Source organism: Photinus pyralis, unplaced genomic scaffold, assembly GCF_008802855.1.
Source record: "Photinus pyralis isolate 1611_PpyrPB1 unplaced genomic scaffold, Ppyr1.3 Ppyr1.4_LG8, whole genome shotgun sequence".
In the NCBI taxonomy this organism is placed as follows: Eukaryota; Metazoa; Arthropoda; class Insecta; order Coleoptera; family Lampyridae; genus Photinus; species Photinus pyralis.
Window position 1 is genome coordinate 31530145 of NW_022170819.1, and position 11901 is coordinate 31542045.

The 11901-nt window shown below is 36.7% G+C and overlaps 1 protein-coding gene across 1 annotated transcript; it reads left to right on the forward strand.

Annotated features, from left to right (window-relative positions):
• Positions 1 to 5436: 5436 nt before the first annotated feature.
• Positions 5437 to 9609, forward strand: LOC116178781 (RNA-binding protein lark-like). Its single transcript, XM_031498386.1, has 4 exons — positions 5437 to 5616; positions 5934 to 6610; positions 8998 to 9341; positions 9398 to 9609. Exons 2-4 carry the CDS (start codon positions 5942 to 5944, stop codon positions 9444 to 9446), a joined length of 1062 nt encoding a protein of 353 aa, XP_031354246.1. The 5' UTR covers positions 5437 to 5616; positions 5934 to 5941; the 3' UTR covers positions 9447 to 9609.
• Positions 9610 to 11901: the final 2292 nt, after the last annotated feature.

Sequence of the window (11901 nt, forward strand, 5' to 3'; positions counted from 1 at the left end):
GTTGGTAATAGTATATTACCTATATATACCGCGGGACTGAAGTAGTACTTTTAATCCCGAAGGTAAAGTAATTTACCTGAGGGATTAAGACCACTACTTCAGTCGCAAGGTATATACGATATTTTTCATACTTCCGAAACTGAAACACTTAATATGTATGGAATTATAGAACGCGTTCTTTCAAAAAATCGCTGCTTAACAAGTTACCATAGGAACGTTGCGTTGGTACGACAAACCCTATGCTATATGGTAACAACAATAATTTGGAAACTGTCATTGCTAGTGTCATAATTTTGGTGGTGGGTGACAAAGGTGTATTTGATATTGATAAAAGAGCAGCCAAATTAGGTAAACAATTGATACCACCGAAATCCAAAAAACTATGTGAGCAGCAGTACGATGCGTTTAAGAAGTAGTGCCGCATACAAAATGTGGAACAACCTACCGAAATTGCCTTGGTAGTAATTTCATCCTTCCGGGATTTTCGTCCAAATTTCATCCCGGCGGGACAAAAAGTGACACTTCAGTACTTGTCATAATGGAGTGAAGTTGTCACTTTAGTCTCGGAAGTACGAAAATTCTGTTTATTTTTCATTTGCCTATTATATGTCAATTATATCTGTCATATGTGATATATGAAGCAGTCTATTACGCTCAAGGGCATAATGATGAGGGCATAATGGATTGTCATCTCATTATGCCCTCAAATGGCCTGTCAAATTGATTGACGGAGTTATATTCATGACATTTGTATGTTGGAAATGCATTCTTTGGAATGATGAAAAATAAAATGTTGTATGCACGTCAGGCATTACTCAATATTTAACCCTCCGGAGACTTACAATCCCTCGGGCCGGAGGCCCTCGGGCTCTGTCGCCCTCGGCATAAATATCGCCTTAATGCCCTTGATGCATAAATAACTATACTTTGTTTCACTGGTGCTGAACCTGACGTCATAAATGTGATTCTCTCTTCATTACATTTAAATCGATTGAGACAAAAAAATTACGTCATTAACGTAAGTCGTGACAAATAAACCAATTGATCTGTCATAATATCAATCCGTCAAACCATTTTCGTTATAGACAGATTTCCAGTGTTGATTAGGTAGTTTGTGTTAAAAGTGAAGTAAATATCATCAAAGTTAAAAACGCTTAGGCAAGTCGACAGTGCAGCAACGCCGTTAATAGACAAGTATTTTAAAAATTTTACCATAATGGTTCGATTCGCTCATATCATGAATTTAGGTCATTCCCGTTACCATTAGGTAAATATGACGAACCGATACACAGAATGAAGATGTTCGCCAGAACACTTAGGTATTGAATTGATTTTATAGGTGAGAATGTTACACTCCGTTCCTTACACAGTAATCTTCAACGACTTGATGGCGTAGAAATATCTGGTTCCTCTTTGTCCCGCAGTTTGAAGAAACTGAAATTCACGTGGCGGAGATGCACCGTCTCCAATAGATTATTTTTAATGGAACAGCCCTATGCAGTTCAAAGAAGACTACAATTTTTGAGAGACTTTAAACACAACGAAACTTCACTCTTTCCATTACGACCTGTGGGTTTAGACGAAACCTGGATATACAGTAAAGGGTCTTTTAGAAGAAGCTGGCAAGATGGTACTCTCAAAACAGTTAGAAAAAGAAGTAGTGAAGGGGTCCGGTATATACCTAATACTCCATGCAGGATCAGAAGATGGATTTGTGGTGTAGTGTCGCTTTTTGTCTTTTGTACATACGATTTGAATATGAACATTTGAGAGTTTTTTCTTCACTACCTGTTTTCTTTCACAATTGCGTTTTTTTTTTAAATAAATCGGATCAGAAGATATTCAAGATCCTTATGCGAATATCTCGACTGTGTGGCAAAAGAACAGAAACTGTATGTATGCGTTGTTATTTCAATGAGCCAGTGGTATAATGACTACGCTTTATCTCAAATTTGTAAGATGTATAAATGCAAAAGGCTTACCGATAAACTATGGCCTATTCTACTTCTGCAAATGGCTAGTTAAGGGTCATTAAAATTCGCGCAACTTAACGCGTATTCTTCACATTGGTAGCATACTTAATTTCACATCAACATTATGTAAACAAATATTAATTTACGAACTGCCTAAACAAACTTTAAGTTACAAATGTTCCTATGCGTTTTCTGTAACCATCATACACTTCATCTCAAAGAGTTTCGGATGCTCTGGCAGTATCCATTTGGATGTGCAAAGAATCGGTTACATGAGGTGATTACAAACGGTTGAAAAGGTTTAATTCATACCAACGGACTTCCTCTACATAAAATACATGACCATTTAGCCATTATAAAACCTAAGAACAGGAAAAAACCTATCAGAACCAGATGCCTTACAAGTGATTGTCAACTTGGGCGGTCTAATAATGATGAACGATAGTGACACCTTAATAAATAAGTTGAAACGTCAATGTGACAATATGGGTACGTTCCACTTAACGCCCGCAACGACCACGACGCCCGGCTGCCGTTCCACATAACGACCACAGTCGTTATGGTCGCAATCGCGACGTCAGTCATGACGTCATTACTAGCGACCGCAACGAGCCCACGGCGCTCGCCTACCGTGCCTGGGTCAGCGTGGGCGTTCTAATTTTATAACCTTACATTCTTGACAGGAGACATTTCTAGAGACATTTAACTGTCAGACACTGATTGTTTGAACACGCATGCGTTACAAATTTTTCGTTTTCGCGATGGAGAAAATATAATTACGTGTTTCAGAACGTAACCTTGTGGTGGACATTACACTATGGATGTTCTACATGCACAAACTGGTAAGTATATATGCTGATTCCTAAATGTTAAAGTTATTTGTTAATGCTTTAATACAATTTTCTTTATTGTAGATCTTAGATTTGCAACTAGTTCGCTGCAAAGTGCTTTACCAGGGAATGCGAATGAGACTCGTATAAATGGTAATGCAACGATTGATGAAAATGAGAATGCACGTTAGTTTTGAATGAAGAAGAGAAATTGTTTTCGAAGCAGCATTCCCAGAAGAAATTCTGGGGAGAATCATCGTATTAAGTATGGCCGCAGCATTTATGATAGAAATTCAAAAGTCTCTTCAATATTTTATTAACAAGAAGCAATATATCTGTGTAAAGCGAAAAAGTATGTGTCAATTGTATAATAGTATAGATTATTATTATGTAAAAAGTATCAAGTTACTTGTGTCTTGATGTTGTCATAATAATGTAATGACTTGCAGAAATAAATTATATTTAATTACAATACTTACAAGTAATACATGGTGTCAGGTAGCCAGTGAACCTGCGTAGTGAAGGCGTATAGGTATATGAATAGTAATTTTCAAGCTTGATTTTAGTCTGGGATTTTGCTTGACCTTGATAAAAAGTGCCGCTTATAGTGCCAAAATGGAAAACTATTTCAAACCACCCGACCCGCTTGTCTTAGATGGAAATATATCTGAGAATTGGAAGAGGTTTTCTCAGAAGTTTACGTTGTTTTCAAAGGCAACAAACCTAGACAGTAAAGATGAGGATGTGCAGATCGCATGTTTTTTGTCGTTAATTGGAGATGACGGACTGGATTTGTTTAATAGTTTTACGTTTGAGGCAGGCAAAGAAAAGATCCTAGCGGAAATCCAGAAGAAATTTGATGATCAGTGTGCGCCACAGCGAAATGTCATATTTGAAAGGGCAAAATTTAACACAATATGTCAAAAGGAGGGACAATCGTTTGATAGTTTTTTGACGGAACTTAGGAAAGCTGTCAAAACTACCGGATATAAAGATCAGGATGAAATGATTCGTGATAGAATTGTTATAGGATTGAGAGAGACGTCTAGTAAGGAGAGATTAATGCAAGTAGCTGACCTTACGTTAACAAAAGCAATTAATTTCTGTAGAGCGACAGAAACGAGCAAAGATCAAGTGAAAATCCTAGATAATGAATCTAAAGTAGATGCTGTACGAGCCACTACTACTTTAGGTAATCAGAAGAAAACGTGTAAAATGTGTGGATACTGGCACAAATTTCCCAATAGGTGTTCAGCTATAGGAAAAACATGTGCCAAATGTCAAGGCCGTGATCATTTCGCCAAAATTGAAAGAATGCATGAGAATCCACGATCATATGTGTTACAGGATTATAAGGGCAACACTATACGAAGAAATCGCGTAGATATAAGACCGTCACAAAACGCATTTAAAGTGACTGACACATCATTTGAACCTGAATCTTGTTCAGGCACTGAATCTTCTGATAGTGACGTCCGTGTTGTACCTAAGCCTGAAATTTGTAAACATAGTCCCTCATTTGTACCATCAGAGACAAATACAAAATTAACTACTCGTTCAGGCAGAACTATAAAACAACCAGAAAGGCTAAACTTGTGAGGGAAGATGTATAGTAGTATAGATTATTATTATGTAAAAAGTATCAAGTTACTTGTGTCTTGATGTTGTCATAATAATGTAATGACTTGCAGAAATAAATTATATTTAATTACAATACTTACAAGTAATACATCAATAATTGGTACTGAAAAATAAAAAAATATTTACTAACTTAATGTGACTGTTGAATTCATAATCCACCCCAGTTTGTATCCTTTACGCATTACGATCTCCTCAACGGCGTCCATGTTGGAAAACTGTTCACTCACGCGTGACGTCACATTGTACTCAAAAGCGTTCCACTTAAGGTTTCGCCCACAACGCCTCTAAGCAGTCTAAGCTAGTGGAACGACAAAACCGCGGTCGCGGTCGTGATCGTTACGGGCGTTAAGTGGAACGTACCCTATGTAAACCAACTACTAATTTACGACCTGCCTTAATTTTGCTATGACGTCAGATAGTGTGACGAAAGGTTCAGCACCCTTGAAACAAAAAGCGCTTTCTTTCGGTGATCCAAACGCGTTTGGATTGTCAAATCACGTTCTTTCGAAGTGTGATCTTATAATCATGATTGCTAAAATCGTGAACAAACTGAACATAAAAGTTTTATGACACGAATTCCTAACCTATAAATGCAAGGATATTTTTGCTCCAATGTTAGATTAGTCAATATTTGTAACTGAAGAGGAGCATAATCGTGCAAGTACTTCCACTTGTATTTAAATTATTTTCATAATCCAAACAAAAAATACGTAATTCGAATGCAAATGTGCGCTACGTAAACTTAACCAAACTTTGATTCAAATTCGCGCGTTCTTTCGTAAAACGTGATCCTACTAATCACGATCTCGAAATCATGATTGCGCAGTAGCCGAAAGAAAGCGCCTAAAGTATACATATTATGATCCAAATTATTCATACACTCACTGAATGCGGCTATTTGTAATGTATGTGTGGTGATTGGTCAAATCTCGCGTTTCTCGTTTCCGCTTCAAGGACAACCAATCGCCTTTACCTGCCGTTCATTGTCTTTACGCCATTTTTATAATTCTCATCGACTCGGCGTGTGGTGTGGTTTTTCTCAAGTTTTGTGAATTTTATTGTGCTGTAGGAATTTGTAACGTGTATTTTTGACGACCAACACGCAAAACGTGTTCTACGGAAGAGTCAAATTGTCTATAAATCTGTATTTTATAGTTTCGTGATTGAAAAAGGTAAGTACCTACATTCCCTTTCATCGCACTGAATCCTTTTTATCGTGAACGGTATGAATAGTCTTTTCGGTCGAGGATTATCGTTTTAGTTTTGTAGCTTGTAACGTTTTACTTGATTTTGCTCGAATTTAACAATGACGCTTTCGGTCCTTGAGACGGCCATATTTCTTTTACTTTTTGTTTGGAGAGTCTGCCTGTTTTTCACGTAGTTTTAAGGAAAGTTTGACACGAGTCGAGCTTTTCTTGCTCATTAAATGTAATCTCTCTTTGTAAATATCGTCGTAGTCACACGGGTATTCATGTGTGTCGAGTTTCAGGCTTAGCCATGCCGGGTTTTAGCAGTGCGGGTACGTTCAAAATATTTATCGGAAATCTCGCCGATAAGACAGCGATCAACGATATTAAACCATTATTCGAAAAGTACGGGAAAGTTGTGGAATGCGATATCGTCAAGAATTACGGTTTCGTACATATGGAGAACGAGACGGAGGGACGCGATTCGATACAAAATTTGAACGGATACATGGTCAATGGCCAGGCGATTAAGTGTGAAGCTGCGAAGAGTCGTAAAGCACCGACAACGCCTACGACTAAGATATTCGTCGGCAACTTAACAGAAAATACGAAAGCCCCCCAAGTACGGGAATTGTTTAAAAAATTCGGCACCGTTGTGGAATGTGATATCGTACGGAACTACGGGTTCGTTCATCTAGATACGTCGGGCGATGTGAACGAGGCGATCAAAGAATTGAACGGTACTATGGTCGACGGGCAACCGATGAAGGTGCAATTATCGACGAGTCGCGTACGACAACGGCCCGGTATGGGCGATCCCGAGCAATGCTATCGCTGCGGACGTGGAGGTCATTGGTCGAAGGAATGTCCCAAAGGTGTGGGTCCCGAACGATTCCGCGATCGTATGTTCGGTCGTGATCCCTACCCACCGCCGCCGCCTCCGCCATTCCTGCGCGACCGAATGATGGGTCGTTTTGGGGTAGGGCATTAACATTAGTCGAGGGGCAAACCATTTCACAAAAAACCATTCGTATTATAGCTATTTTCAGGTGATAACACTGTTACATTAATAAAATTGTGGACCACATTTACACAATTTTTGGTAAGTATTCATTATTTTGACATTATACATACCTATGCCTGTTTGGACCGTAGATAAGGTAAGAACATCCTGGAATAGAAACAACAATGTTGAAAAATGTCCACATTCTGTTGCCAAACTTCTACAGTAATTTGGAACCCTGTTGTAGACAGGGTGTCCCACAATTTATCCGGACTATGTATATCTTGAAACCTGGAATATTTTGAAGATTCTACGCTATACTAATGTCAATAAGAGGAATTCGTTTAAGCTGGTGGTTTGTCCGGGTATACCACTTGCTTATTTTAAATGACATATCCTATATATTATTCCATTTTTAAATTTTACGTAACTATTGTATACACTATACAGGGTGTTTTTTTATGAATAGTATTGGGGATTTCAGAAAGTATACAAGATATGAATTAGGTTAAATTAGCTTGTCGAAAATTTCTATTATTGCTATTTAAAAATAGCTATTTATATATCAAGTACATAAACTAGGTCTTTATGGGCGAGCCGTTTATTTAGCCGAGCGAGCTTGCGAGCGAGGCACAAATAAACAAGGCGAGTCCCCATAAAGCCTATTTATGGACGCGATATATACAAAGCTTTATGTATGACTGCAACAACCCTTAAAAATGAAAATTTCATGAAATTCAATAAACGATAAAATCTATATATCATTGACGACAGATGTCAAGTATTTCTAAAATACTTGAATTTACTTTGGATTGACACCTAAGTACGACTGTCACATTGACAGGCGGCCGTTTTACTTTATCATTATGGACTAATTGCGACTGTAATCAGAGCATTATCAAGCAGTCGTACATAAACAAATTTATTTCATAACTGGCAAGATTATAAATATTGTCTTCTATGTATTAAGGTATGCCATATTATTGATAGTAATGATAGTGACACCTATAATTTTTGAATTAGGTACAATTTTTATGTAGCACTAATAATGACGGAACTACAGTGATTTGAATAAAAATTATTTTTCAATATTACGGTAAATTGGAACACCCTGTATAACAAAAAAATCTATTTAGAGTTATTAAATTTAATCAATAATAAAAGCCGCTCAAAAATAATATCGAAAATTGATTTTTTCGTCTTTTTGGATGTCTCCACAATTAAAAAAGGGACTTTTGTTATGTTTCTAAAGAAATTATTCATTATTAAAATGCGTAACATTGTCTCCATTTAACCAAATCTCTGTCCCTTATAATTTAATGACCAAGGTACCGAATTTTTCACACCCTGTATAGGATTTTACGCCATTAGTGTACTGTAAAATTTACAAAATATTCCGAGTTTCTTTCGAAATACAGCTTCAAAATGTTCACATACAGTCGATTGAGTGCCTGTAAGGTGTATATGACAAATTTATTAGAATTGGATCTTCATGTTCTCATGCTACAATATTAAAAAAATGAGCCACATCAATTAATATACAGGGTGTTTTTTTGCCAAATTCAAAAAATTAGTCAAGAGTAAACTGTCTTCATTTTAGCAGATATAAGATATTAAAACAGTTGTTTAGAATTACAAGTTAAGGAAGACTTCAACTACCACTACTATAAGTGTCAAGCAGATATATATCTATGATATGTTTGCTATTTTTCACAACTTACTGATTTATTTGTTTATTATTATTGCCCAACAGACAAGACATCCATTTACAGGACAAAGATTTTATAACATGCTGAAAACTAATTAAATTTATAAAACAAAATAACATAAAACAAAACATTCTGTAGACAGCATAACAAAGTAACTAATAATAACTAAGAACATATAATGTATCAGTGAAATCTTGATGAAAAAAAAAACAAAGTGGGCTGATTAGTTTTGAGACTAAGCAGGAGCGATCCTCGGAACATGAAGATGCAATCTCAATCTCCGAACACACTGGATATAGTGGAATTTGTTATTCACTAACAACTTGAGTGTACTTCTTCGGATTGAAGAAACAATATCGTTTTCAAATTCGTATTCGCAATCACTACACAGCATTTTTCAAGTTTTAAATACTTCAGAAATACAACACATCACAAACTGCTGATTTTATCCTGTCACAATAGGTATCTTGTTAGCCTGTATAATGTCTTAATATACGTCCAGGTAATATAGTCCATATTACAAAGAGTGGTTTGCCCCTCGACATTAAAATTGCATTATCATCCATCGCACCTATCATCCTGTCTCATAATGAATTTGTGCCCTACTAGTACTACAGGAGCATTTCTCTTCATTCTAACGTACTTTCTCTTTAGGACGCTTATGATGGCTACTACGATCGACGATATGAAGAATCCAGAGATTTGTACGAGAGGCGCTATGCGGCCCCACCGTCACGCAGCGAAATGGGTTTACGTAGCCGAGATTTTCTACCTCCGTTACCGCCTCGCAGAGAGCCCCTTCCGCCTATGCCATCGATCGGTTTGAGAGGTCCCTCGAGCAGTTTAAGCGGCAGCTTAAGGGAGTCCAGTTTCGGTCGTAGCAGCAGTGATTATAGCATGTTTAGCAGGCGATCTCCCCCACCGTCCGGAAGCCTGTCGGGTTCTCGGGGTGCTCGCATGTACGAAGATTTTAGTCGGGACTTGTTCGATGATCGTCGGTACGTTGCGTTTTATTAAATTGTTTTAATTCTCTAATGTATTACTGTTTGTTTAGCCCGGTCATGCGTGGACCCTCCCCTTCCAGGAGATATGCTCCATATTAAAAAGCAGACATAGTTTTTAACTTTTTTGTATTAGCATATAGAACCTAATTATTTTATATGAAACTTACGTAGCATAAGGTAAGCTGTAATTATTTATTCGGTATCATGCATTTTATTTTGTTGATGTATTCGAAATTGTACTCATTAAATGATCTAAGTACTAGTTTTTGTAAGTTGTGACAGTGGAAAAACTAATTTTGGGGTTGGTGAGTAGCCTTTCAGGGTGTTGGATGGAAAAAGAACAACGTACCGTCATGTTGAGTGCTGTATACCATGACCTTCGTGTGTTTAGTGACAAGTGTACACTTTTTTTCATCAGTCCATTTGAGATTAGGAGACTACTGTTTTTCAAGAAGCAATGAGTTGTAGTTTTCATGTTAAAAGAAAATCTATAATTACTCCTTTGGACAATCGTAATGAGTCGCTGGCCCGTTTTTTGCATTAACAATTTTGTATACAGGCATAGAGTAAACGTTTAATCGATACAACTATACGTTATTTTTAAGGTGGGAAGTATGACGTCATCATTAATTTTCTTTATGTATAATGCTTTCCACTGACGCCATCTTTTTGAAGTGAAAAATGTAAAATCAAGTTTAAATTTGTTGTGTAGGGATAAACATTTAAGAATGTAATTTTTTTTAAATAAATTTTAAACTCCCCTTCCAATGCGTTTTTGGCTGCTCTGCGTAAATACTGAACAAACAACCTTAGGAAAAACATGAAAGACAAGATAGTTTTTGATTAGGTTTAACAGATCTCTACTGCTTTCTTCCATCAGGAGTGGTAAAACATCGGATCTTGATTTGGTAGCTGAAATCTGGATGCCTTGATTTTTTACATTAGCTCCTTCATTTTTTTAAAGCTATTATTAGAAACCTACTTCGAAAACCTCTTAAAAATTGCGTAAAGTCTACGTGTAGGCCTTTTTAAAAAAATTACTTACAAAGCATCCCTTGGACTTCGGAAATCTGATGCATCCTTTTGGTTCTCAAAAGCTTGGAGATTTCTGAGAAACATGTTTGGAAATATTCGTAATCGTAGGAAACTAGTTTAGCTAAATTCTAGACTGTTGGTGGTAATATAACGGATTTTCTTGAAATAATGACTAGCACAAATACCACCCATACAACTGCGCAATTCTGCCCTATATGTACCATTTAGCCGGAAATGAGAGTTGGACACACTTGCGCATGCGCGATTCGACCAAAAGCTTTTCAGCTCTTCCTTTGGGTCTATGAATATGTGTACAACATTGGGTTCTAATCCGTTTACCCGGAACTTAGCGTACAGACAGACCGATCAAGATTTTGTTTGATTCGGAGACCTGATGCTTCAAAATGTGTATTTCCGTCAGAAAAGTAGGGGGTTATTTTTCATCCCAAAAACGGATCAAACATGGAATAGATGGCTATAATCTAGACAACCAACTCTACACGAATTTGTTTTAAATGACTAATACCATTGAATAAGTCTATGATTACTTATTCAATGTTAATACAGTCAATTAATGTACGACCAATCAGCTTAGTGATTGTTTCAAATTCTAACCAATCAGATGATTTTTTAAGTGATTAAAAGTTTGGTAGCTTTTTATCAGGGGCAAATACACAAGAGCTTGATTTTTATTCGGATAATTTTATTTTTACCCGAAAGTTTTGCTGCAACGGAAAAAACTAGAGATCAAAAGTGTGATAAAATCGCGACAGCTTTAGCTGGAACGATATGTCATGGCTTTTGATCGAGAGTTTTTTCCAGGAAGCAACAACATTTGAGTGAATTAAAAATAAAATTATCTCTATTTAAAACCAATAAGATCGAGTGTATTTTAGGGAGATTAATAAAAGACGGTACCTAGCTTTTAATCAGATAAAAAATCATCTGATTGGTTAGAGTTTGAAACAATCACCAAGCTGATTTGGTCGTATATAGCGTAGGCGGTACAAATTTTTTCGCTGCATTTTGTGACAAAAGCATGAAACTCGATACACGTGTTCATTAGGTCCAAATAAAACTTTTGGCCCGCAGCACCTATCGAAATTTTCGTGTAGGTTCAAAATTTGAACACTTTTGTTCAAAAGAGTGTTCAAGGTTTTAAACCTGTAAAAATTGACGAATTTCGGCATTCTAGGGGTCGTTTTTGAATGATTTAGGGTCGCTGGTGCCAATGGCGGCCTTAAAAAGTTGCATATCTGACCCTTAGGCCCCAAATTTGGAGTATTTTCAAAATAATGGTTAAATTTTGAATTTGATAGTTTTAACCCTGCGTGATGTTTCGGATGTCGATTCCAGCTAATTTGGACGTGCACTACTAGCTAGAAATATTATATTGAAGTTAAAACAGTTTCTGGTGTGTAAATAGGCCGTTAATCGTTCAATAATTTATTCAAAATTTGGAAATTCCATACTTGAAGGATTTTGCCTTTCTTGGTGTCGTTTCCATATAATTTGTGGT